Source organism: Panicum hallii, chromosome 1 (assembly GCF_002211085.1).
Source record: "Panicum hallii strain FIL2 chromosome 1, PHallii_v3.1, whole genome shotgun sequence".
In the NCBI taxonomy this organism is placed as follows: Eukaryota; Viridiplantae; Streptophyta; class Magnoliopsida; order Poales; family Poaceae; genus Panicum; species Panicum hallii.
Window position 1 is genome coordinate 45,831,711 of NC_038042.1, and position 26,657 is coordinate 45,858,367.

General features: G+C 51.5%; 3 protein-coding genes across 7 annotated transcripts; 2 read left to right on the top strand and 1 right to left on the bottom strand.

The window, feature by feature from the left end:
- The first annotated feature begins 13,584 nt into the window (after positions 1-13,584).
- LOC112889870 lies at positions 13,585-17,376 on the top strand. Its single transcript, XM_025956689.1, has 5 exons — positions 13,585-13,831; positions 15,823-16,079; positions 16,204-16,415; positions 16,536-16,797; positions 16,913-17,376. The coding sequence occupies exons 1-5, from the start codon at positions 13,759-13,761 to the stop codon at positions 17,207-17,209; spliced, it is 1,101 nt and encodes a 366-aa protein (XP_025812474.1). The 5' UTR covers positions 13,585-13,758; the 3' UTR covers positions 17,210-17,376.
- A 509-nt stretch (positions 17,377-17,885) lies between these two features.
- LOC112875230 (DAR GTPase 2, mitochondrial) lies at positions 17,886-22,502 on the top strand. Of its 5 annotated transcripts, none has more exons than XR_003225164.1 (9): positions 17,886-18,190; positions 18,283-18,363; positions 18,509-18,656; positions 18,763-18,833; positions 19,369-19,465; positions 19,720-19,907; positions 20,133-20,280; positions 20,506-20,601; positions 22,369-22,502. XR_003225164.1 is itself a non-coding variant. In XM_025939010.1 (8 exons), exons 1-7 carry the CDS (start codon positions 17,918-17,920, stop codon positions 20,394-20,396), a joined length of 1,122 nt encoding a protein of 373 aa, XP_025794795.1. In that variant the 5' UTR covers positions 17,886-17,917; the 3' UTR covers positions 20,397-20,434; positions 20,506-20,781. The 5 variants fall into 5 exon arrangements, 3 of the variants coding, with proteins under 3 accessions (XP_025794795.1, XP_025794803.1, XP_025794789.1); XR_003225163.1 differs by lacking the exon at positions 22,369-22,502 and adding an exon at positions 20,689-20,764 and having other exon boundaries at positions 20,506-20,602; XM_025939010.1 differs by lacking the exon at positions 22,369-22,502 and having other exon boundaries at positions 20,133-20,434; positions 20,506-20,781.
- Positions 22,113-23,158, bottom strand: LOC112875255 (germin-like protein 2-4). The gene has a single exon (XM_025939035.1). It carries the CDS (start codon positions 23,035-23,037, stop codon positions 22,348-22,350), a length of 690 nt encoding a protein of 229 aa, XP_025794820.1. The 5' UTR covers positions 23,038-23,158; the 3' UTR covers positions 22,113-22,347.
- Between the last annotated feature and the right edge of the window lie 3,499 nt (positions 23,159-26,657).

Below are 26,657 nucleotides of genomic sequence, written 5' to 3' on the forward strand. Positions count from 1 at the left end.
TGAAGAACTCCCAAGTGTGTTATGGGGGAACCGGACCACACCTAGCCGGGTAACAGGGGAAACCCCTTTCTTCTTGGTTTACGGGGCCGAAGCGTGCCTTCCCCCGGAAATCACCATGGGCTCTCTGCGAGTCCGGTCCTTTAACGAAGAGGTGCAGGAACAGGAGCGTCGCCAAGATGTGGACCTCGTCGACGAGCGCAGATGGCGAGCGGCAGTCCGAAACGCACGGTACAACCAAGCGCTCCGGCGCTACCACCAACGGTTCGTGCGTAGTAGGGAGCTCCGGGTCGGGGACCTAGTCCTAAGGCGGATCCTGAACCGAGAGGGCATGCACAAGCTCTCCCCCAGCTGGGAGGGGCCCTTCAAGGTGACAAAGGTGTGCCGACCCGGATCTGTTCGTTTGGCTGCGGAGGATGGAATGCAACTACCCAATCCGTGGAACATCGAGCACCTCCGTAAGTTCTATCCCTAGGACCCGATTGAGGGAGAACTTTTCCTTTATAATTGGTAGCATCAACGTGCGGACCAGGGCGGTGGAGGTCCGCCCTCGTAAACCCGTCCCCTGGTGTACATCGCACAACTCTTCTGTACCAATTCATTAAGGAAAAGTTTGTTCTCGAATGCGTCCTCGAGGCCTATACAATTCTACATTTTTTCGCTTCTTGATTACGCTAACCCCTCACATGTTCTCTGCGTCTGTCTCATGGCTAAGGTTCTTCTTAAGTTGCGTAGCTACGTCCCTGCCCCGGACCTCTGTCTCGAAGGAAAAAAGGAACCGGACTCCTGTTAACTGGCTTCAGGGAAACGTGCTCGCCCTTTGCTGGGGTCCAGGGTTGTGTAGCCGCTTAGCCTGGTTCCGTACCCTAAGCCTACACGCCTTGCCCTCCTAGGGTGAGCGCCGTTGCACCTTGAACCATGTACCAGGGGACCGGGACCCCTTTTTAGCCCTTAAACATGGGTTCTAGAGCTCTGACTCGCTACGCAACTTAGGAGGCCTCTGCTGGCCAGACCGGGAACCTGTGGGGACGTCTACTAAACATCGATCCTAAGTCATGTGCAGGACCTCGGTTCTATGGCAGCTAGTCCCGACTTATCGCGACTACCTCCCAGGGGGCCAGGGGACCTCGGTGGACTCGAGAACACTCTCCGGACCGACAACCAGGAAAACAGCTAGATTTTTCAAAAAAGTAGATGCACGAAATGTTTAAATGCATCTCTGATAATATGCACAACATTACGAAGTTATTTTACAATGACAAAAATTATATTACAAAAGAAATAACAAAAAGATACTAGCACTACTGCTCTGGAGGTCCGGAGGCACTCCCGCTCTCTGCAGGTTCGGGACGTCGCCGGAGGCGAGCCGCGACCAGGTCCACTGCCTCCTGGACTCCTTCCCGCGCAGCGGCTGCCGTTGCCCGGAGCGGTCCGACCAGGACGGGAGTCAGCTGGACGGCAGGATCGTGGCCCCGGAAGCTGGTGAGGATGTACTCCACCATCTCCCGGGCAACTACTCGTCCTTCTGCCTCCAGGAGGTCCTGTAGGCCGGCCTCCGCATCTTGCAGCCGCCTGGCGGTGGAGTCCAGCAGATGGAGTGCGGCACCATATGGTGAAGAGGCCTCCGGCATCCAGATGGGGTTGGCCCCGAGCGCCTCTAGCAGAGGGTTCACCGCGCCAACCCATCTTGTTAATCGGTTGGCGCCGGCGTGCTGCTCTGCCAGGAGCCCCTCCACCTTGGCCTCCCTCTCCTGGAGCGCTTCCTCGCGCTCCTGGAGCCTCTGGTACCCGGCTGCCAGCTCCCCCTCCACGGCCTCTTCCCGCCTCTGGAGCTCCTGCAGCCGGGCCACCCCCTTTGCCTCTCGGGCGGCCAGCTCTTCTTCTTTCTTCGCTGCCGCCGCCACCTGCTCTGCAAGGGAGGCCTGTTGCGCCTCGGCCGTTGCAAACGCCTCCCTCGCCGCGTCCGCCAGCTCCCGGGCGGCCCGCTCCCTGGCCGTCGCCGCCTCCTTCAGCTTCTCCGCGACGATCTGCGCCTCGAGAGCCTCCTTTTCCCGCCGGTTGGCTGCCTTCTCCCGCTCGAGCGCTGCTGCCTCTCGATAGCGCGCCTGCTCCAGCTCCTCCCGCAGGAGCTCGCGTCCCTGTGCGAGCTTGGCGCGCTCTTCGGCGTAGCGGGCGGAGACAGTGTTGATGCGGTCCCCCAGGCGGACCTCCCAGTCGGAGAGCCGCTGGCGCTCCGCCTCCAGCTTCTCCCACTCCCGGCGCATGCCAGCCTCTAGCTCCAGTTGGGCTTGTTGCCATTTGGCTATGAGCCGGGGGAGTGGGACCTCCGCTGTGCTCGGGAGGAGATACCTTCCCAGTACCACCTCCGGTTCCTCCTCCTCCGCTGGTGGGGCGGCGCTGCTGGCGACTTCTGCTGCCTCCGGAGCCGCAGCCTCTGCTGCCTCCGGAGCCGCAGCCTCTGCTGCCTCCGGAGCCGCCACCTCCGCTGCCTCCGGTGCCGCCGTCGCCGCTGCCTCTGGCCTAGCAGCCTCCGCTGTAGCAGCGACCCCCTCAGCTGCCGGTTCGGCTGGGGAAAGCCTGACCTCGGCGCCCGGCGCTGTTGCCGGGGCATCTGCCGCCGCAGTGGGCCTGATCGCCTCCTCCTGGGGGACGGCTTCTGGACGTGGTGGCATGGTAGCCTCCAGCTCCGGACCACTGGGTCCGGAGGCTTCTGGGGCTGCTCCTGGTGGAGGCCCTGCTAGAGCCGATGCCGAGGACTCCGGCGCTGGCTGGGGGCCGGGTCCCCCAGTTGGAGCATTTGAAGGTTGCGGCCTGCCGTACCACCTGTTTGGTTAAGCACCAGAAGCCGTGAAAGGAAATGAAAAACCTTGATAAAACCACTTACGGGAAGTCGTACCACTCCTATCTGCCCCGGGCGGCCGGGGGGACCTTCCTCCCTGCCGAGGACCCCCCGGACCTCTGGGGGCCGTCCCCGACCTTTGAGCCTTCTGGCGGCGGCGTTGGGGATGGTGGTCTGGTCTCGGACGGAGGCGGTGGTGTCGCTGGCCGCGGCCCTGGTGGTGGTGGCGGAGGAGTCTGTTGTCCCGGCGGGGGCCGGTACTGTGATGGAGGTGGTGCAACTCCGCTCTGTTTCTCCACCCCCGTGGTCTTCTGGCGCTTGGGCGCCGGCTCCCCCACCAAGGAGCCGTCGCCTCGCTGGAGCCTCCGGGACTTGCTCCCTTCGGCTTGGCTGCGCCGCTCGGGTGCCGCCACCTGAGCTTCGCCGCTCCTTTGGGCCGGGGCAGCACCCGCACTGTCTTTCTGCCGGTGCTCTGGCACCGGCGCTTTCTCTTTTCCCTTCCCGCCGGGGGCCGGACCTCTGGGTCCCGGCTCCCCGGCACCTCCGCTGGGGCGTTGCTGGCGGTCCGGTGTGGCGCCAGGAATCTGGAGCCCGCGGTTGGGGTCGCCCCCCAGTTGCCGGACCGCCAGGCCGCCCTCGTCCAGGGTCGGCATCGACGCCAGGACCGTTGACCGCAGAGCCTGGTCCTCGCACAGGGCCTTCACCCCGCTCGGGAGGACCAGGGACTCTGGAACGAATGCCTCGCCGGTCATCGCCCGGATCGCCGCCTCCAGCTCCGCCCGGGTGAAGTCACCGCCGGGCCCCCGCGCGATCCTGCAGCAGTCGTTTAGCCCCGTGTACACGTAGGCCATCCGGGACCGATGCTGCAGGGGGGCGATTCGCCGCTTCAGGAAGTCGCCCAGCACCATCATGGAAGTCAGGCCGCTCCTTGCCAGCTTCTTGATCCGGTTCAGGACTGGGTCGAGCTCTACCGGTATTGACGGCCTGGCCTTCCAGGTGCTCCGGTCGCTCTGGGGGCCCCCTTCCGACAGCTCTAGGCGGTCGTGGGGGTCCGTCACCGCAATGACCCAGCCTTCACGCCAGTCCTCCCACTTGGAGCTGGGGAAGGCGGCAATATAGGCGCTCGACATTCCGTGCCGGAGTTGGAAGTAGTAAGCGCCGATCTCGCCGCGCTTCTTCCCGGTCCCGACCAGGGAGTAGAAGTGTTTGAAGATGGTGGTGCAGGGGCGCACCCCCACGAACATCTCCATGAAGTGGGCGAAGACCGCCGCGAGGAGAACGGAGTGGGGGGTGAGATGATGAAGTTGGAGGCCGAACTCCTCCAGGAGCAGGAGGAAGAAGGAGGAGATCGGAGGAACCAACCCGCACATAATGTACGAGTTGAAGAGGACGAACTCCCTCGCGGCAAGGTCGCGGAGGGGAATCTCGCCGGCCCTGACCTTCCCGGCATTCGCCGACGCGGTCCACCCTAGAAGGCGCCGCACCGCGTCCAGCTGATCCTGGGTCTGGAAGCGGCGCGGGAAAGGAAGTGAAGCCATGGAGATGGTTGGGGTGGATCGTGAAGGAGCAAGGAACGGAGAGGAGCCGGGCGCAAGGAAGCTGATCGCGAGAAGGGATGCGGAGACGAAGGGGCGCTACGGCGTCTGTTGTTGGCAAGAGCGAAAAGGTAGCCGTTCCCTTCGGCGCATACCTTTTATGCAAAAGGCTGCTCCCCCCTTCGCGTCCCGCGGCGACCGAGGGGAAGCCGAGCGGTCGCCAGTGCCGCCTTCCCCTACCCTCACACTCAATGACCGGTGGGCTCGGGTCCACCAGACATTGGCGTGGGAGCTGGAGGGTCGTGGGAAGGGCGGAATCCGAACCGCCCGAGCCGCGCGGCGGGCTCGAATGAGACAAGAATCTGAACCGTCTGACGCGCACGGTGCGCGCGGAAGACGGGTCCCTCGGGGATCCTGCTACGGGCGAAAGGACATCCGTGCCCTCGCCTGGCGGGAACGAGCTGTACACCCGGCGCGATGCTGGGATTTGGCCCCACCTGCGGGTTCATCCCTCTCCCGAGGTGGGCCCGGGGGCCTCTGTCGGTACATACAGATAGGGGTACCTCCTGCTAGGGTGTCCAAGCCCTGAGACTTCTCATAATCCACGCTCCCCCTCGCCTCTGGGCCACGTGGCATACGGCCTCCGGGCCTGACAGCTGGGACCACGGTCTTCGGACCCTCCCCGAGCTCCGTGAGGTCCGGGGCCCCTGCACACCCACGTGGGCGGGAGAGCTCTCGGGTAACCCCTGCGGACCCGGCCTCCCCTGGGAGGTCCGGGGCCGCCACGTGTGATGGCCAGACCATCACAGGCCAGCCCGCTCCGGCCGGCCACGGGGCCCCCGGACCCCTCTTTCCCCCGGGAAGGGGCCCGGTGCCGCCATGTGCTGCCCGGCGGGGGGAGCGGGGCTGACCCCGCCGCGTGCCTGCGGCCGGAGGCCCCTTACGGGTCGCCTCTCCACCTACCAGCATTTAATGCGGTAGCTGAGTTGGGCGCGCCAAGGTCAAAAGGTGCAGCCTGCCACTGACACACGGGGCAGGTAAGCTGACACCACGGTAAGCCCGCCTGATCTGAAGGCGGCGCGTCGTATCACCGCGCACAGTGCGCGGACTGTGTACAGTCCCGTCACGGTGCTGCGCGCGTGATGATGGTCTGTGATAGGCGTGCTAAGGCTTGCGCTGTAACAGTGCGCATGGCACGAGCCAGCGCTGGCACGCCCCCTGACTAGGGGTTCCATCCCAACAGTGACAGCACGGCTTCACTGTTGGGCAACGCTGACACCGAACACTGTACAAGACAAGGCTGTACACGGCCGTATCCCGACTGTGGATACGCACATCAACTTCCCGATCGAGAGGACTACGGAGAGGAGCTCGAGGAGATGACCTCCATATCTCTCGTAGAACAAGCTCCTGTTGGCCGGACCCACATGTCGGGATCCCGCTCAGTGTAAGCACTCCCCTTGGACTATAAAAGGGAGAATGCTCTCGTTAGAATGGACAAGAAAAAACACACACAAGCTTATGCAGCTTTCCATTCAGGCTCACGCTGCCAATACTAACACCAAAGTGGACGTAGGGTATTACGCTCCGGCGGCCCGAACCACTCTAAATCTTAGTGTCCTTCCTGCGTTCATCGGTCCACTGATCGAGCGTTCCTGAGTCCCCTCCAAACCCATCCTTAACTAGGATTAGACGGGTGCTTTCCGCCACCCGGCTGGAGAATTCCTCCGACACCCAGGTTAAGCTGCTGGGTGGCTTACGGGAGGAGAGCATGAATTACATGCTAGATGGGTTCTAGAAGGCTGGTGGAGATTCGTTTAAACGTGCCAGTTAGAGATGAGGATAAACACGTTGGAAATAAATCCGGTTAGTTTGCATAGGCACCCGCATACAGCTCTATCTCAACAAATACCGAGAGTCTGGCTGCTTCCTGATATGCTGGTCCACCTGTCAGTTCCTAGATGAATTTCATATGGTTGGGATTCTGAACCGAGGTAAAGCCACGTACTCCGCAAGGGATAAGATGCTAGCTGGTTTAAATTGATACGTGAGCTGTTGTTAAAGATAAAGCTGGTGTTGATTTAAATTGGCGAGATTTTTGCTTGGCGGAGGGTTCTAGCTCTGCCCTCCGTTGCCTATGTAAAGCAGCAAGGACCCCGGAGGCTGGGGGCATACGCTGCAGGGGGCGACGCAAGCCAGACACAGGCACACACGCCGGGAGGACGACGCAAGCCAGACGCACGCTGCACCTGGAAGCCACGCCGTCGACGAGGAGTCCTGCACGTCCAGACGCCGCTGCAAGCTGCAACTCGCCGTCGTCAACAAAGGAAGCAAGTGCTGCGCCAACGAGCAGCAGCCACCGACACCAACAGGCAAGCAGCAATCTGCAACACACGCCAGCCGACGGCTCCCTCGCCAATACTCATCTCGCCACCAACCCGTTCAGCCTCGTCACGATGTTGTTCTTGGAAGGAGATGACTACAACTTCTATGACCGATTTTTTTAGATGATACGGCTATATTCAGATTGCATAGCGACAGTATTCTTGGAAGGAGATGGCTACGGCTCGTATGACTGATTTTTCCGAGATGACACGGCTATATTCAGATTGCATAGCGACGGTGTCATCGGAAGAAAACGGCTACGGCTCGTATGATCGATTTACTCGAGATGACACGGCTATAATTATTTCACGGAGGGATACCATTACGGTTAGCTTTATATCCCTTGCCCCGTTGCGGGAGGGAGCGAGAGACAAAATAATCTTGTTCAGAAGGATTATATGCACGATAGCAATGATCCTTATTCTACCGGAGAGCAAATGAAAAGGAGACACGTGATGGCTGGCTTGATGACACTGCGACGGGAGAGCAAATAAAAGATAAAAAGAGGCCGGACCTATGTACACAACCGTGTTGAAAAAAATTAGAAATAAATCCTGCCGAGATGCATATGCATGCTTGCTCTTCGTTCAAGAAGAGCAGCATTTGCTTTCATATTATTCTGGGCAAAGGCCTTGATTATTCCGTGAAGGATCAAAGTGAAATAAATAAAGAGAAGGCTCAATCGAGAGCAAATAAAAGAAGGCTCTTTGGCTGTTCATACGTATGGTGCCAAGAAGCAAATAAAAATAGAAGTTCCGGCGAGCTGCACATGCAGTCATTCGTTCTTCCAAAAGAGCAATTATCCTAATTGTGTTTTTAGCTAAGGCCTGAAACTACCTGAGCAGAGTAAATAAATAAAAGAAAAGAGAATTTGAGACGTCCGAAGGCTATTCAAATCAATTCATCTTGCGAGCATCATCCAAATATAAAACTAATACCGCGATTGCGGCAGAGTTCTATACATATCTAGTACCGACGAGGCTAGACGAATCTTTTGGCTAAGTGCGGACAAGGCGAGGCCACGATAACATCGACACATCCCAAATAACAGGATTAAATACTATTTTGCCGGGTACCGATAAGGCGAAGGCAACACACATGTCCATGTTAAATGAAGTTAGGCTATATGACTGAGCACCAATGAGGCGAAAGTCATCCCTCCATCAACATTTTTCTTTTACTACCGGTATGGCGACAATACTATCGTGATCGGGTTTCGGCGAAAAACAAAGCCACCCATATCTCACACGTGCTTCAGGCACGTTATTTCCATACCATATATTGCATATGGACGACGAGCAGATGATTTGATAATGACCATAAAAGCACAGCTTAATCGGAGGTGTTCCGTAGACTCACTCTACGGATGTAATTAACCTGACACGCCTAATAGGCCTCGGGAATCAGCGAACTACGCAGGAGAAGACGAGTTGTCACTGAGTCATGTATTCCTGAATTTTGTAAAAGATCAAAATTAATGAAATATATGTTCTCGCAAACGTGCACATGTGTTCCTTATGTGCAATCTATTATTTCCCTCGTCCTCGTTTTTGTTTTCGCGAACATTGTGATCTCCCTTTCATACGCCCAAACTGCATAACCTCATCTATGCATATGCCATAGCAATAGTACATTCTAGAAGTCAATGTCTCATGTGCAATCCTGTAGTCGTCTCCAGCCCACTTGTGTTAATAATTTGCTCTTCTTCTTACTTCCCTCGCTCCTAATCATAGAGCATGCAGTCAACACCACTTCCATGGCCACATGATACTTCCAAGAGGTTGGCTTTCATCTTGTTGTTCATATGGTGCTTGCTGACTGAACAGAATCTCAACCATACACACTGATGGTGGAATTGGTATGCTGAACTTCCCCGGATGAAACAAGGCTGCACCATATGTTTTTTGCACGTACGGTTGACAAAATATCATCGATGAAAGGGAAAATACCTGCAAGAGTTTCGCAAGTGTCGTCATACAGAAGAAACTAGCTCATCGATCAGCAAGTTAAAAGGCGTCACCCTGATGTCGACACAAAGCTATGGTGACTAAGCTAGATTTCTGCTACTCCTATTTACTAATATTTTATCAGAAGCTATATTTTTACTCCATCCATCCATTTTTATAAGGTATAGTATAACATGGCATTATCTTCCAAATAACACTTTGACCATTCATTTATCATATATTATATCTCTTATGGTTATAAACTTATAATCATGATAAAGTATATTTGATTACGAATCCAACCATATAAAATTTACATTATAAAGATAAAAAATAATAATTAAATTATTGATCAAAGATTGCAAAGTTTAAATTTTGATGTGCGTATGCGCCTTATAAAAGTAGACGGAGGGAGTACAAGTTTTGCACATTCAAAGGTTTTCGAGTGTACAGGATCTTTTGCTATCCCCCAGATTATTGACAAACATGTCTGACAGGACAGGAACCAATAGTAGTAGTTAATCCTGGTCAAGCGGTCGCACTTGATGAAGAATTTTGCATTGGGCTAGCCGTCCTAGTCGAAGTTCCACAGCAAACATCTGCAGTGGAGAGACGTCTTCAGTCTTCCAGATCAGAACACTGCTGCTGCTGCACATCATCCCGTTCTTCGTTCGGCCGTAGAAGTCGCGTTGCGGTTGGTGCCAACTTATAGAGGCCAGGATCGCAGGAGAGCTTGTCGCACGAGTTGGCTCGTGCCGACCCTGCAGAGGCGACGATCGATGGAGCAGTCCAACAAGCACAGCCGAGTTCTCCAGCAAAAAGGCAAAAACTACGCTCACAAGCCACAATTTACTGAAACCAAATTGTAGCTCGTGCGGAATTTTACTGTCAATCTGATGGACCGAGCCCACATTGACCACACTATCTGTCACTGTCAGGTAGGCCACTCGTTCATTACTGCTGCACCTGCACGTACTGGTCGCCAGCCGGGGTCGGTCGGCCCCAAGCTGCTGCTGGCTCGCGAGGCAGTTTCGTCGCATCACCCCTGTAAAATCCATACCATCCCATGAACGCAGGGCAGAGTCGTCTCGTCCGGGTCCTTCTGTGTTCGTGTTGGGGCTGTCGGACCCTGATGGCAAGCTGATGCGGTGCTTCACCCGGCGGACGATTCAGCATGTGACCGAGGGTTACCAGACCATGGTTTACTGTTCGGTCCAACTTTTCAAACCTTGCCTGCAGTGGTTTTCTTAAAACTTGTACATCAGGTTTGAATTTCCGACTCAATGTTGTCCCGTTTACAATTGGTTATTTTTCATTGGTAAACGACAAAGCCAACGTCAAAAGTTCATCTACTCGTCAATAATCTTAAGATATGCTGGCCAACTCTCTTGCCAAAAAAAGAAACAATTACTAAGACCCACTTTACAAAGTACCTCTAATTCAAATTATGTTAAGTTCAGGTGCTAGATACCACAAGAAATTTAAGTTTTTTTACTGCTTAAATTATAATGTTGACAGAATATCTAAATGCAGAAATTCAATTCTTAAGGTCCTTTAAAATATTCAGGTGAGATTAAGTAATTTCAAATCAAGATAGCATAATGTTGCATTCATGGTTTTGCTGTGTTTGCTGCATTGAACGATCACATTTTCGTTTTCCTTTGTTTAGAACTTGTTTTTGCAGTTTACTACTGCTTACTCTGTTGTTTTCTTTTTATACCGCCTAAATCGCTACCATTGATCACAGTACGTATCACACCTTATATTGGGAAGATGTCGAGATGACCTTTACCCTGAAAAGGAAGGGATCGATATAAGAGACTATAGGCAATGTTATTTGTCTATTGATAGGTTTTTATTTAACAAAATCTGATATATTTATCATGTTCCAATCCAAGCAAAAAAATTAGAGAAATTAAAATTTCTAGGTCAAGAGATCACGTGTTCTAGAAAAAAAAATTGCACTATATCTCACATTTCACCTGCTTTTGATTCATGACAACAAAGAGGTGCCGTTGATCTTTGACTAATGGATATAGATGCAACTAGAACGAATTTATGATTTGGTGGATTACAAAATTGTGGAGAAATAAATAGATAGTTAGATTATTTTAAGATACGATATTATGATGATCGCACTCACGCCTCTTCTCTTTGTGAAGTTACTCTAACTAGAACTCTTCTCTCCTTTAGCCACCTCATCAATTCTTGCTAATTTTCAGTCAGCAAAAGCAATTTAGCGGGTCCCCAAAAGATGGAATTTAGCAAGGATGTTCCAAAAGTTGCCACATGATTTTCATGCATCTAAAACCAATATATTTTCAGAAATATACTCTCATTCTATCACTAAGTCGAAGAATGTGTACTGATGCTCTAAAGTCTAAACCTAGGTACATGCGCTTACAGTGCTTCACCTTGGGGACGTCCCGCTCTCTTTGTAAAGAAAAAGGACAATAGCTTAAGGTTATGTGTCGACTATCGTCCACTCAATGCGATCACTATCAAAAATAAGTACCCCCTTCCCCGCATTGATATCTTGTTCGATCAACTAGGTGGAGCTAAGATCTTCTCTAAGATTGATCTACGCTCTGGTTATCATAAGATCAAAATCAAGCCTAGTGATATTCCAAAAACGGCTTTCTCGACCAGATATGGACTATATGAATATCTGATTATGTCTTTTGGACTCACTAATGCACCAGCATACTTCATGTACCTTATGAATTCAGTCTTCATGTACCTTAGAATCGTTGTGGTACATTATTTCATTGACCGCCAATGCGATATTGATTTTGTGATAGAACTATATTTAAAAAAGAAGTTTTAAGACAGAAACTAGTGCACAATGAAAACTGATCTTAGCTCGTTAGGGTCCTCATGTTAGAACCTACCATCCAATAAATTCGAATCCTAAACTCAGAGTGGGTATTAGCATTTTTCTATATTTATCTTAGGAATGGATGGTGCTACTTTTTAGTAATAGACTATGTACCCTACCCGTCAATAGGGACACGCTTGTGTTAACTTTTTAATCTCAAGATCACCTATGTTTCTTTTAAATATATATATATATATATATATATATATATATATATATATATATATATATATATGGGTGCACTATGCAACTTAGAGCCTCTTTGAATCCCATAGTGATTATAGAAATCGGCTAAAAAAATCTATACAATCCAAATTCACATGCTCGCCCCAACAAAAAATGGTTGCTTTTTTGCCCCACGTAAATAATGCTCCCGAGTGTCCAGCTCTAGGGAAACATCTCTGTCACCATGAGCGCTCCAACTACGGTTACCAAGTTATTCCCGTGTGCCTAAAACTTTGCTAGGTGCAACAGAAAACACTAGAAAAATATTATTATGCTGAGTGTATATTGAAAAATACTCAGAAACACGAAATGCGGCCGACTTAAGCCCACCTCCTCCCCCCTCCCCGCCCTGCCCCGCGAGTGCAGTTTCCTGAAGGGTGACCGTCGGAAACTGCTAGAGCCCACGTATGTATTATCTGCATTGTTATAATTTATATAATTGATACTTATTCCATCCTATATTATTAGTCGTTTTTATCTTTTCTACATTCAGAGAAAAGACAAAACGACTGATGGAGGAAGTAGATATTATTTATATTGTTACAATTCCTATGAGATTCAAATAGCACCGTAGAATCGCATTAATCAAGCGACCCTTTTGACGAAGATGTTGGTCCACCCATAAATGTCCGACTTTCTTTTACCGGGAACATTCCGACAGTCGCTTTTGACATTTAGAGCAGGAAGCTAAGCTAGCGGCTGCACGTCTCTTTCTTGCCAAGGTAAAAGTTACCCGTAAACACAAAAAAATTCACAAAGACTTGTTTTTCCTTCTAACATGTGATGTTGTACCACTTGAGACATGTATCTAGATAAAAATATTTTAAAATATTGTTATCTTCAGCTTTTTATTTTGTTATGGAATATTTCATTTTATTCTAGAAAATTGTTATCTTCAACGGATATGTGCGAAGATACAGCGGCTAGTCGCACATGCTATGAATAGACATCTCGGGCAAGAAGAAACGAGCTTTCTTTTTTAAACCAAAACCCAGATTTTTATATGATGATAAATGAAAGAAAAATATAATCACTCCCTGTACGAAACCGTGGCATCGTGCTCGTGCCGTTTTTTTTTTACTGGCGCGCTGTCTGCCCCCTCGCGGATCCTTGGCTTCACGGGGACAATCCAGCTGATGGAGCCACCTCTGGCCACGGTGGCTCCATTACTCCTGCGCGTACCGCCCACCGGCCGAGGATCCGATCCCCGTATGTACCTTCCACATGGGCAACCAGAAACTCCAGGCTCCGGGTCGCCGCCCACACGCCGGGGCGTGCCGTGACCGGGACACGCGCTTCGTTCGTTTCCATTGCCCACCGTCATCGGCTTGACGGCTCCCTGGTTCCCGGCGCGTCCGTCTCCGACCCGAGAAAGCCGGATCGCGCGGCGCGGGGCTGCTGCGAAAGCCGCCGCCGGGCGGGAGCCGGCTGCTGCAGCGCGTGTGTTTCGGGACCCTTTTCTTACTTGGACTTGGACCCCGGCCGGCCTTCCCTGCGGCTGCTTCCCGACAGACACATGGTCACGGAGTACGACCGGGTCCGACCGATCGCGTGCGGCCGCGCCGCCTCGCCTGGCGACGCACGACTCGACCGAGAAGATGTGCGCGGGGTGCGCACGGCACGCTAGCTCCTTCCGTCTCCCTCGGTAAAATGAAATAAAAAAAAGGGGCAGATGCAGCGCGACCGCGAGCGGAGGCGCGCGAGTCGGCAGCGTGCCGGCGTGGCCGGGCCGGGCCGCGCGCCCGCGGGGGTGGCTTAGCTTATATATAGCGGGGCGCGCCCCGCCTCTCGTCTCATCCGCCTCTCCACCCCAGCCAGAAACACGAGCACCCAGCAGCGCGCGCAGGGCCCCTGCCTCCCCGCTCCGCTGGGCTCGGCCGTGCCTTTCTAGGCGCGTGCCGGCGGCCTGTGCAGCCTGCCCGCGGCGGCGTCCCTCTCTCTCGTCCGACGACCATGGCTGCCGATTCGGGCAAGAAGCCGTCGGCCAACGGCGGCAAGGCGCCGGCGACCCAGGCCTCCCACTCCGGTACGCCTCTCCTCCCCCCTCCAGTCGCTCATCTCGCGTAGCGTCCGTTCCCTTTCGGAGATTCTCTCGCCCGTAGACCACGCACGACGAAGGGAGGGGTTGGTTGCGAGAAGCGATCCTTCCGAATGCTAGCGGCACCGATCGGGTGGCTTCGATCTCTGGACAGGGACAGGGTTTCACGCCCTCGATGGCTGCTGACTCATCCGGAGCCGGCCGGCCCCGGCCTAGCGAGAACTCCGGCAGCAGGTGGCGAGGGTATCTGACAAACACTCTAGTCACGGGCGCGCCTCCTGCTCCGGGCTCCAGCTCGGGCGCCGGGGCCGGCCGGGATCCTTGTCCCGACGTAACGCGCGACGACGTCGATCGACCCGATGGCCAGCGCAGCCACACGTTGGCCGCCGTCGTCTTGCCCAATTCGGGCGTTAACCCCGATGTCTGCGGACACCCCGCGTGGGCACGTGATGGACGATGCATCCACGCGGCCGTGTCCGCGCTCGGAAGGCAGCAGGCGATCGAGTGAGTAAATACTGGGACTAGCTGTGTCCGCCCGCCGGCCACGTTGAACGGACGTTGGACTCCCGGAACAACCTGCTCCTTGCCGATTCGGGCGGGGGCTCCGAAAGCGACGCGCTGCCATGGCGGTGCCACCGCGCTAGCTAGTTCAGTAGCTTTCTTCGAGTTCGACTGTTCCACTCCATTTTTTCTACAGCCTGCAGCCACTTGCTTTCCGTCCCACACGGTCTCGGCCCTTTCCGGGCGTTGAAGTAGCGAAAAGGACTCGACGAACCGTACAATTTTTGGGCCGGAGGTAGTATCAAGTAGTGCCCTTGTCCAGAGCGTCAACCGCTTGAAATTAAAAACTTTTATATTGCTTCTCTCAAAAAAAGACTTGAATAATGCTACTAGTAGCTCGCTACCTGCAGGGAAGACGCTAGCAGCTAGCTACATGTTATTTTAGTCGGTACTGCTTCGTACAAACAGTAGCTCCTAAATGCAGGCCGTGAATGATTGGCACATTTGCCAACTACTTCGTATTAGAATACTGTCATTCATTTGTTTTCTGCCCCTGCGATGGATGATGATTCATCGGTGCCGTCCTTACTCCAAGCTCGGCGACGCGTCGAGGCATCGCCGATTCGCCACCGTGCGTCACGGAGCTGGACTTTTTGCGCCGCCTGCTGGTTCGAGCCTTGGAGATCTCGAAAAGGACACTTCAATTGCGGGCGCTCGGCCCCGTTTTCTCGCGATCTGCAGCATCCCCGTTGCTTTCAGCCGCGCTAGCTGTTTCCTGTCCTTTTCGGCCGGCCAAGTGAAGATCGGTGACTTATGGGTTTATAGACCGTAAGTCCCGATAAATCACTATAGTTAGCATTTTAGGGATTTATTGAGACCTAATTTAATTTAAATCCCTAACCATAAACCAAACAGGACCTAATCACCTATTCGTTTCTGGAGGTTTTAAGAGTAGCATTCCGCACCAGTTGTTTGCTCCACCAAAGAATTGCTGTGCCAACGACGGTTTCGTTCTCAATTGCTGCAACTGTAACCCTGCCACTTGCCGCAGCAGGGTCGCCCCCATGCTCTTCAACGGATTGCTGTCGTGGTCGCGTTGCAGCGTCGGGATGGCAGTTGACTGGCGATATAAAAGCCCATCCGATGCAAGCCGCCGGTTTAAATTATTGGTGCCTTGTCGGCTGCTTTTAATCTAAGGGTAGTAAACGCACGCATGTCGATCACATCCACATCAATCAAGCCAACCTGGACATCGTTGCAAATACCCTGTTGGTCTTGGATACGAGCTCTGTTTCTTCTGCCTTTATCTGAGAGACTGTAACAGCGGCCTACTCTATGCAAACCGAACGCGACCGCTGACTTTTACCAAAGATGATTATATATAATGTCTCTTACATCCATTATTTTTTCTGCAAAAAGAAGTCTATGATTTTTCCAAGGATTAATTTCATCGATGCTGTCGTGTGGTCTTTGTACAGGCGGCATCGCCAGGCGGCTCCCGCGCCTCGCGTTCGTGCTGCTGCTGGCGCTGGCGTACCGGCAGCTGCAGGCCCCGCCTCCCAAGATCCCCGGGACGCCCGGCGGCCCGCCGGTGACGTCGCCGAGGGTCAGGCTCCAGGACGGCCGGCACCTGGCCTACTACGAGTCCGGCGTCCCCAGGGAGGAGGCCAGGCACAAGATCATCTTCATGCACGGCTTCGATTCCTGCAGATACGACGTGCTCCGAGTCTCGCCGGTATGCGATCGACTTGCCTTGATGATAAGTGCCATGGAATGTTGCTGCTGCTGTGCTACCTGATCTATGATCAGGCTGAAGTACTGACGAACTGAACTGAACTGAACTGAACGAAATGTGACAGGAGCTGGCGCAGGAGCTGGGGATCTACCTGCTCTCGTTCGACCGGCCTGGGTACGGCGAGAGCGACCCGCACCCGGCGAGGACGGAGAGGAGCATCGCCTTCGACATCGAGCAGCTCGCCGACGCCCTGGAGCTCGGCCCCAAGTTCTACCTCGCCGGCTTCTCCATGGGCGGCGAGATCATGTGGAGCTGCCTCAAGTACATCCCGCACAGGTACATTATTACACGCTCGCTGCCTTTGATCGATCGGTCTTCAGACCGTAGAACAGATAGATGTGATGGTTGTTTGATCGCCGTGGGCTGAACCTTGCGAGCTGCTGCTCCATTCCACAGGCTCTCGGGGGTTGCCATCCTTGGCCCGGTGGGCAACTACTGGTGGTCGGGGTTCCCCGCGAACGTGACCCGGGACGCCTGGAACGTGCAGGTGGCGCAGGACAAGTGGGCCGTGGGCGTGGCGCACCACGCGCCCTGGCTCACCTACTGGTGGAACACCCAGAAGCTGTTCCCGGCGTCCAGCGTCATCTCCTTCAACCCCGCCATCCTCTCCCGGGAGGACATGGCCGTCATCCCCAAGTTCGCCTACAGGACCTATGCCGTAAGCAACCTTACCGATAGATCCCCGACCACTACGTCTCGCGTTCCCCAGCCAGAAAATGTTGCTCATCGATCTTGCTTGTTTTTGTCATCTGGGCGGCGGCGGCGGCGTGCAGTACCAGGTGCGGCAGCAGGGGGAGCACGAGAGCCTGCACCGCGACATGACGGTCGGGTTCGGCAAGTGGAGCTGGAGCCCGCTGGAGCTGGAGGACCCGTTCCCGGGCGGCGAGGGCAGGGTGCACCTGTGGCACGGCGCCGAGGACCTCATCGTGCCCGTGGGGCTGTCGCGGTACATCAGCCAGAGGCTGCCGTGGGTGCGCTACCACGAGCTGCCCACCGCCGGCCACCTCTTCCCCATCGTCGACGGCATGGCCGACACCATCGTCAAGTCGCTGCTGCTCGGGGACGAGTGATCGGATTTAGTTTTTGGGTGTAAAACGGGCTCTTGTAGAGCAGTGAGAATATATTATGCTAGCGACATTGTGCATGATTGTTGCTCCTATATTTAGGTGAGAAATAATAGCAATAAGTTACGTCCGTAGTCACTGAATTTTTATTTGATCTCCTCCGTTTCACCGTTGCCCAATGCACTTCCGTTTCATTCATTCAAAAAAAAAGGAGTACGATTTTTTTAGCATAAAAAAGGAGTAATGCTCGAAAGATCGGAAATACTCGGAATCACACGTGTGTTTAGCAGTTAAACCATCGCACACAGGCAGAACATTTTTTTATATTGCTGGAACAATTTGTTCTAGCAAAAAAATTGTTCCGCGTTAAAAAAGTGTTCCATAATAAATCAACCAAGTGTGATCTTCTTTTGTCGTAAAGGATACAGTGGTGTAATCAAATTTGATCTGAATATACGATTTAAAAAAATATAACTGCGTGATATTTTAACTGCCAGTGACACGGGTGACTTCTATTAACCCTCGAAAGATCGTGGATAGGCGTGCAGCTAAACTTTTCAAAATAAAATAAAATAAAATGGGCCTGCAGGTTAGGTCCGTCACGTGGGCCGGTCCAGCCCAGTTATTCGACGGTTCCTTGTCCTTGCTGGGAGGGGTCCACCTGGCCACCTCCCACCGTCTCCACGCTTCTAGTCTCCCGCCTCGTCGTCTCCAATGGCGGCGGCCGCGGCGGAGACCGCGTTGCGCCGCCTGGGTGCGGCCGTGCGTGGGCTCTCCGGCGCATGGTACGGGCGCCACATGGCCGCGGCCGAGCGCGCCATCCGCACCCGCCTCCCCCTAGTCGACCTCGTCCTCGAGGTCCGCGACGCTCGCGTACCCGCCTCCTCGGCGTTCGAGTCTCTCCGCCGCCGCGGGCCCCTGGAGCCCGATGGACGCCGGTTCGTCGTGCTCAACAAGGCCGACCTGGCTGACCCGTCCGAGACTGAGGTAAATCAGGCCCAGCCCTGCGCTGCACTTTGGGGGAAATTTGACGGCTGGCTCTAGATTCTGATGTACGAGTGTTGCTCGTGGTGGTGCAGAAGTGGACGGCGTACATGAAGAAGCAGAGAACGTGCCCGTGCATCGCGGTCAATTCACACAACAGGGAAAGCATCAAGGAGGTAGGCAGTGTCGCTTCTCACTAGCTTGTTTATCTCACATTCTCAGTAGGAAATAGATTTTAACAGTTGGGTTGGGGTAGGTGATTTCTATTCTACCGAAGATGTTCATGTCTGATCGCGCTAGCATATTTTTACTGTCACTTAGCTGTTGAATGTTGTGCGGTCGAGGATCAGGGAGATCAAGCATGGAGAGAGAGATTGCACTGGAACTGTCCTCCTGGTTGGAATTCCTAATGTTGGGAAGTCAGCCATCGTTAACGCAATGCATCAAATTGGGAGGATTGGAGCAGCAGGTGATACATGCAGATTAGTTGTTGCTGCTCTGTTATTTGTGTTGCATCTGCTTTGCTTTGTTTCTGACATGATATTCCGTCATCCTGATGATTGCTGTCTGTCCAGATAAGGGAAAGCTCAAGCATGCGATTGTGAGCAGCCATCCTGGAGAAACTAGAGACATAAGTGGATACAAGGTAATTTGAACAGCTCATATGTACTCCCTCCGTCCTGTAATATAGGGCATCCTAGCATTTTTATAACAGATTAAGGAAATGAGGAAATGACACATGTACCCCTATTTAATGCCTTGTTTGGTTGTCATTTTGCTGATTTTATGGCATGTTGGGAATAATTAGTTTCCAAAACACCCTAGGATGCCTTACATTTGGGTACAAATTTTGAACCCTCTAGTGCCTTACATTTTAGGACGGAGGGAGTAGTATGTTGTAGGACACATGAAATTAAAATGCTGCTTTTTCCAGATGGTAATAGATCATGCACTTAAAAGTTGGTTGCTGCAGTACTGTCTGCTTCAACCAAAAGTCCAATTTATCATGAAAAGGATAATGAAACTGAAGCGTAGTTATTGTAGAACTGACAACAGTGCATGTGATGTTTCTGTTTCCAATGTGTGCTAGAAGCCGCTAGTTCAACATGTTTTTGGCTTAGCAAGCATCTTTCTGATAGTCAAATGACATTTACATCTTACAAGGCTTATTGATCTACAAGGTTGCTAGTCATCCAAATATATATGTGTTAGACACTCCTGGTGTTCTATCGCCGAGATTTGCAAATGATGATTCTGGTCCCAGACTAGCTTTGACAGGTACCAATTACTTCAAAGCTTCTGGCTTTACTTCAACTGCTCCCTCGGTCCCAAAATTAAGGCATGAATGTTTGTAGCAACAAAATCATAACCATAGGAAAGTACTTTTAAATTCCAATCCAATGGTATTATTTCAAGCAAAATTTACATGACATGAGTTGGTTCCAATCTTCAAATGTGTGCATGCCTTACATATTGGGAGAAGAGGGGGGGGGGGGGGTATTATTATCTGATGCATGCACACTCTTTTGCAGGAGCAATCAAGGGATCCTTGTTAGATGAGTATGATATTGCACAGTTTCTTCTTGCAGTCGTGAACTCGAGAGAGGGATATAGGAGTTGGGAGAACCTAAATCAAGCAGGGGATACCTCTTCTAGTGGTAATGCAAATACCTCCAGGAGCCACAGCAAGAAAAGGCAATATGTTTCAGATCATAGTCAGGTGAGTGTGTCAAAGAGTTTAGAGTTGAATGCACTGTAACGTTCATCCTAGTTTAATTGTTTGTGCAATTTCTCGCTGCTGATACAAGCCAATTGTCATATTTCTAATGTTTGGATTCTTCCATGAGAAAGATTTAAAATTGTTGTTCCAAAGATTTTAAGTTGTATTAGCAGCATGTAATTCTTCGATATCAAATCTATGCACTGCCTTATTGTAATTTTGCAGGATTTCATCGTGAAGGCGGTGCACCAAGTGCTTTTTGAGACTATATCATCCTTTAAGGGCGATCTTGGAAAGGAAGATGAACTCAGAAGATTAGTAGACCGCCAATTTATATCCTTACAGGAGGCTTTCAAAGTTTCCACTGAATCAAGTGAGGATGTGGGCAAATCTATAGCTCTGAAACTGCTCAATCTCTATTCGACTGGAAGGCTTGGCCATTATACCTTAGACCATGTGCCAGATGTTAGGCAGGAAGTTGCTGCATAATTATGTATTGTTCGCGCCAAAATGCATGTCACAGAATGGTGTGTCTTGGCTCCCAGCGTCCATACTTCCATAGTTTGCCTGGTAATACCTGAAATCCTCTTATACCCAGGCACCCAGCAGAGCTAGAGACCGTTGTGACCAGGTCCAGTTAGCCACGACGGATGTGGACTATGGATGCCAGGGAACACGAGCTTCAGGGGCAATAGATAAGTATGTTGTGACATTTTCAATGGTTTTCTATTTGCCTATGCATGTTCAGTAGGATGTAAGAACACCTGCTTTTGTGTCCAAGATTTTTTATGCTGTAAGTGGCACGACGGCACATGGAATTCTTGTGTTTATTGTTGTTATATAGTAAACTTGGCTAATCAATTTTTTTCCGAAATAGACAAATAGACGCTGCACTCTCACCCTTAAAGGCCTACAGGAGAATATCCTGGTATTGATTGAAGTGCACAAATAGATGTTGTACCTTGCCTACTACTGAAAGAAAGAAATTGCTGTATAATAATGAAAGAAATATGCTTACAAATGACTGAACGAGACACAGATCGTCAAACATATAAGGCTTGAATACATGTGTGTATTGTACAACTACCTCGTCTGACCATTTAAGGTTACATTAATCAATAGTAGAAAAGGGGTTATCGGCCCACTTAATGCTTAGTAGCATTATGCTAGTAGCATTAGTACTGGGTGGTAGCATCATCCAATACTAATACTAAACTTTTCGGTGTTACCACCCTGTACAAAGGCATCCAGCCACGTTAGTACCGGTTGCCACGTTAGTTTGCCACATTAGTACCGGTTGGTAACATCACCCGTCATATTAGTACCGGTTGCCACATTAGTACCGGTTGGTAACATCACCCGTCATATTAGTACCGGTTGCCACATTAGTACCGGTTGGTAACATCATCCGGTACTAATGTTAACGGGGTGGTAACGTTACCGGTACTAATACCGGTACTAATGTGAATCTTTTCTTTTTAGTATCGGGTGGTGTTACCTGGGTCCTCCACGGGTTACTTTCTTTTAGAAAGTATTTCCCTCTCAATCACAACTGCTGTGTAGGTGATATGATAAGCAATGTACGCGTGAGCAAGAGGTCGCGGGTTCGAATCCCTACTGCACGGGTGCGTATTTCGTGTGAAAAAATCGCGTGATTTGTAAAAACACCTTCACCCACCTGGTACTAAAGAGGGACCTTGATACTGATACCGTGTATTTTACCTGGTGACGAAGATCAAAACTAAAAGTCTCCGTTAGTCTTGGTCTCGTAGTACCGTTTTCCCTGTGCTGATGGAGTGTTTTCTAGTAGTGAATTACTTTTGTGATTGGATTATTGTAACACTATTCAGAAGGTGTACGTGCCATGCACCACCTCAATAAGTTGCACTTTCTGCTTGATCTAACTTTGGCATGCGCAGAGGAATTATGATCCGCAACAAACTAAAGTCGGTCTTCTTTACCAATTTGTTTAAGATAAACATGCCATTGACCCTTGACACTCGATCGAATGTGACACCTAACCGCCCATCTGTACCAACATGCACCTCCAAATTAAAGGCTCTAATCATTCCAAGTCTATCACAACATCGGTCCACCACAACCACCGCCATATAATTCATATCATACCACAACAGTACTCAGGGGCGGAGCTTCTCTGGCTATCACCCAGGGCTAAGCCTGTGGGCATGTGCTAGATTACCTGAATTTAAATCAAATTCTAGTAGTTTAGGTATATAACATGCATAAAATCACTTGAGGTAAACTATGCTCGACCTGTGCGGCAGCACGGGGCCTGGATCCGCCCCTAACAGTACTACATTGACAATTCAAAAGAAATGTACTCCAACTCACAAAGTCTACCGTAAACTAGTAATTAACCATTAACCATGCACCGCCACAGTGGCTGATCTGATCACCACTTCACCAGCTGATTAACTAACTAATCGTCCATCTCGGACAGCTTGGTCTTGGGCGGGCCGAACCTCTTCTCGAGCCGCCGGAGCTCCGCCGGGGAGAGCCCGAACGCCCTCTCGAGGACGCCGCCGTTGATCCCGGACCCGAACACGGTGGCCGGGATGCGCACGATGCCGGGGTTCTCGCTGTTGAAGGTGCCGTACACCGTGGCCGGCTCGTCGCCGACGTTCATCTGGAAGTGCACCATGGCCCTGGGGAACACCATGACCTCCCCCTTCTCGAGCACCTTGGCGAAGATGCGGCCGCCGGAGTCGACGAAGCCCGCGTAGACGCGGCCCGCCAGGACGAGCGCCGTCTCGGTGGCGCGCGGGTGGTAGTGCGGCGGGTTCACCCCGCCCGCCGCGGAGAGGTCGGCGCGGGCGAAGGAGACGCCCAGGGTGTGCAGCGCCGGGAACTGCGACGGCGTGACGGACACCCCCGCGAAGCCCGTGTCCGCGGAGAAGTTGCCCGCGGTGCGCACGCCGGCGAAGGCGAAGTCGGCCGCCGTCAGGTTGGCGGGGCTCCGGCACGGGTAGGACGGCAGCAGCGCCAGCTCCAGGGGCCGCCCGCGCCCGCCGGCGTCCGGCACGCAGTAGTCCTGCACCGCGTCGGGGTCCGCCGTGGCCGCCGCCGGGAGCAGCGCGGCGAGCAGCAGGAGGAGGTGATGCGCCGCCATCCTGTGTCGGTCGTCGCTTGGCTCGCGGCTGGTCGTTGAAGCAGAGGTCTCACTCGTTGCTCGTCGGTGCGTGGTCACCACTGTCTCGCATCAGCTTTGCCTGGGGAGGAGGGCGATCGACTGATCGAGTGTTCTCATCTTTGTACATACATATATATAAATAGACATGTTACAACTCTATAAACTATGATATGCGACACACCGTCCTACGTGTAATGTGCTAGTGTTAGTATTAGGTTATTGTTCAGTAATCAGGCGCGTGCTGATCGATGTCCAGTTGTTAGGTGTCGGCTTCTTTGAGATGGAGTGGAGTGATGGGTGCAGTGGAAAGGAGCAGGATCCTTGGAACGGGACCAGGTGAAGCCGTGGGGAAAATGGCACCTTCCTGGAAGTAGGGATCAGCAGAGTACCTGGAAGACCTTGCTGCTGGCAGTGGCAGGCACCATATTTGAGTTGACTGGAGAAAATCCAATTCCTTCGGTGAAGTCATCAACCATGTGCACTGCATTCTAGTGTAGCCAGGCTTTCAAGAAGTTCATGAACTACCCTGCAAAAGAAAATAAAAGGAAATGCTTGGATTGATGCCATTCCGTCCTGCCAGGAGGGGCCTGTGGCTCGGATTCTCACTCGAATGGTTGGATGACGGTCTCGTTCTGGGGAAATCATGGTCCATGCAAGCAAACATCTCAGATTCTCATCTGAGCAAGCGCAATGATGCTTTCGTGGCGTAGCAGGCTCTGTCTGCCCGTGCCCGCCGCCAGCCGGAGCGGAGGCGGGAGCAACTGCCACACCGCACCGCTCGGACATCTCGCTTGCAAGTGACGCTGCTTGCTCGCTCTCCTGCATCATTGCCGGCACAAGACAAAGGTGATACTGATCGGTTACCCTCATGATTGCGCTCAAGCCTGATGACCAGTATATACTTCCATTTCGGGTTATGTGGAGCTGCTTATCTCCGTTTTGGGCCGTGGACGGGCCATATATTTTGGACTTATCCCCCCTTATGGGGGGGGTTTTGGTTTCAGAATTGGTGGCGGCCCATCATCTTCTCACTCCGTACTTTCTTATTTAGTTTGTAGAATGGAATGTGTTGATCCATCGTTACCTCATTCATCACAATCTAATAATTAGTAGGAGCCAAAATTCATGGAACGGACTGATACTGCGTGCACCACCTCATTTAGCATGAGGCGGTTCCTCAAACCAAACACCGCTACTTAATTAATGAGATGGTTCCCCAGTGTGCCTTCATGATAAATTTGCAGGACACCAAGGGAAGATCCAAGTGGTTTGACTATGTGCGGTCTGTGCATCGAGGCTGGGGATTTAATAAGCAGGCTCATAAGCCTTCTAAACTTGCTTATTTTGTTTGTGATGCATGGTCGCATATTTGGCTAATCTCCCTCTTGTAATTGTCTCTTTAGTTTTTTGTTTTATTATTTTTTAGATGGAAATATTGTCCTTGATGATGATCAAATAAAGTCCCTATCTTGCTGTAGAAAAGAAATAAAAATACAACGGCACTTGTCTGCGTATGAGATGGAGTACCAAATAATTTTGGCGGCAATGCATGGAAACAGGTCATATCTCGATGATGCTATTGATGGAAGAAAAGGTGAGAGCGACGTTGCTGCGCATATGGCGGGGGTATGCATGGCTGATGCAAACCACTGGCATTTTGTGGCGGAATACCTGTAAGCCTGCTTGCCTTTCGGGAAATCATTTTAGGCATCGCATTTTCGACGTACGCCTTTGTTTGGACGTGCACGTACCTTTCGGGCTTCCTGTGTGACGCATTTATTTTCAATTTGTGGATTCGTCGCTGTTCATCAAATTTCTTGGAGAGATCGGACGGAGGACCCGTGCTCCAACAGGGCTGATACATGCATCACCGTCCTGGCCATTTCCAAGATCTCTACCGATTTCGTTTCGAGCACACGAATTCCTCCAAGTTGAAGCCTCCTCAAGTATATTTTTTTTAAAAAAAGTTGAACTTGAATTCATCTTCTCTCGAGTGAATACTAAAGCTACTAGCCTATACTATTCCATAAGGAACAAGGGCTCTGGTAGTTAGGGACCTGCAGACCTTGAAAAAGAAGATTTACATGGGCCTTGATCTTTCTTCTAGAAATACTAAACAGGCATATTCTTGCTTTAGCCGGTTCATGAAAAGGGCCTCTTAACTTTTGCAGAACAGCCATTTGTGGCCTCGCATTCCACGATCTACGTCGATCTGACTAAAAGATGTGTGCGCACGAGGCCAGCCTCTGGGATCGATGGTGCCGGTATCCTTCTTCACAGCTGTCGACTTTTCAGAGGCCAGACATCCCCGGCGGGGACCTGAACGCCACAGATCCAGATATACATACGTAGCCTGGTCACCGGCAGGGACTCGGAACGGAAGCCGCCGCCCGGCAGGCAGCACCATCATCTTCTTCTTTTCTAGATCTCCGGCGGCAGACCCCCCAGCAGCTTTACGGTGATTCAACCCCTTGTTACAAAAGCGACACCGACCCTTCAAATTGCAGGGGGTCATTATCGCGATAAATTAAAAAGCAAACAAACAAAAGAAATGCAAGCATCAGGAACAGTTCTTCCACGTCCTCGCCCTCGCCGGGCTGCCTCCGGCCGGTTACCTCTCGGTCAAGTGACGCTTTGTGCCAGTACCCTAGCTACCTGACTACGTACTCAAACGCAAGCCCACAGAAGAAAGAAGTATGGCTAGATTTTTTTGGTTGCGCCGTGCCGAAATTATTTAAAGGAAACTAAATAAGGAATATCACCAAATGAATATCACAGTTCATTGAATATTCAACAATAGTTATTTTCTCATAATGATATTCGCTCCTATCTATTTTTCGAAACACAGTACAAATGCAGATGTTTAAATACACTTAACCCTATGAATACATGCATATACACTTATCTATATGGAAACACGTACATAATTTTACTATGTGAGCATCTTCATAGATTAAGCTGAATGATTTTAAGATTGACGAAGCCACGGCGGACACGTCATTATCGAAAACATATTATCTAACACTAAAACTAGGCGAAGTTCAAAAAGAAAAATATGGCACGTAAACAGTTTATCCGCGGAGCTTCAAGGGACAACCAGAATTCCTTTGAGCGATAATTGAGCTTGTTATTTATGCAAAAGCTCTGTGAAACTGGAGCACCCCTTCCCCACCTAAACCAACAGCCCATGGTAGGACATTGGTAGGGGTATGCGCACGATGCACCAGCCGGCGCTGTCGTCGCTTCTCCAGCGTAAACTATGGTTCTGTTTGTTTCCACTTCTCTTAGCCATGCTTAGATTATAAGTTAAGCAAAGATTTTCTCGCTTTTTATAGTTCAAATCTCTAAAGCATGCAGCTTACCACAGAAGCGAAAATCGCTTATTTTCACCGATAAGCCAATTATAATCGGAAACAAAAAGGGCCTATGTTTTATCTGAAAGATCCCACGGCGTAGGTGAAGGGGGAGGACGAACAATGATAGATGCTTTAAAGGAGGAAAATGCTAAAAGGCGCCACCCTTGTCAGCCAGTTAGAGTGATGAGCGAAAAGCTTCCTCATATGCTTGAACACCATAAACATCAACTATAGCATTGCACA

What these genes read in the sequence shown, in the direction of transcription:
- LOC112889870 (XM_025956689.1), top strand. Translation starts at nt 13,759, where the DNA reads ATGGCTGCCGATTCGGGCAAGAAGCCGTCGGCCAACGGCGGCAAGGCG. An exon ending in ACGTGCTCCGAGTCTCGCCG is followed by an intron (nt 16,080 to 16,203) that starts GTATGCGATCGA and finishes GAAATGTGACAG; the next exon opens with GAGCTGGCGCAGGAGCTGGG. An exon ending in TCGCCTACAGGACCTATGCC is followed by an intron (nt 16,798 to 16,912) that starts GTAAGCAACCTT and finishes GGCGGCGTGCAG; the next exon opens with TACCAGGTGCGGCAGCAGGG.
- LOC112875255 (XM_025939035.1), bottom strand. Translation starts at nt 23,037, where the DNA reads ATGGCGGCGCATCACCTCCTCCTGCTGCTCGCCGCGCTGCTCCCGGCG.
- LOC112875230 (XM_025939004.1), top strand. Translation starts at nt 17,918, where the DNA reads ATGGCGGCGGCCGCGGCGGAGACCGCGTTGCGCCGCCTGGGTGCGGCC. An exon ending in CTGACCCGTCCGAGACTGAG is followed by an intron (nt 18,191 to 18,282) that starts GTAAATCAGGCC and finishes GTGGTGGTGCAG; the next exon opens with AAGTGGACGGCGTACATGAA. An exon ending in GAGACATAAGTGGATACAAG is followed by an intron (nt 18,834 to 19,368) that starts GTAATTTGAACA and finishes TTGATCTACAAG; the next exon opens with GTTGCTAGTCATCCAAATAT.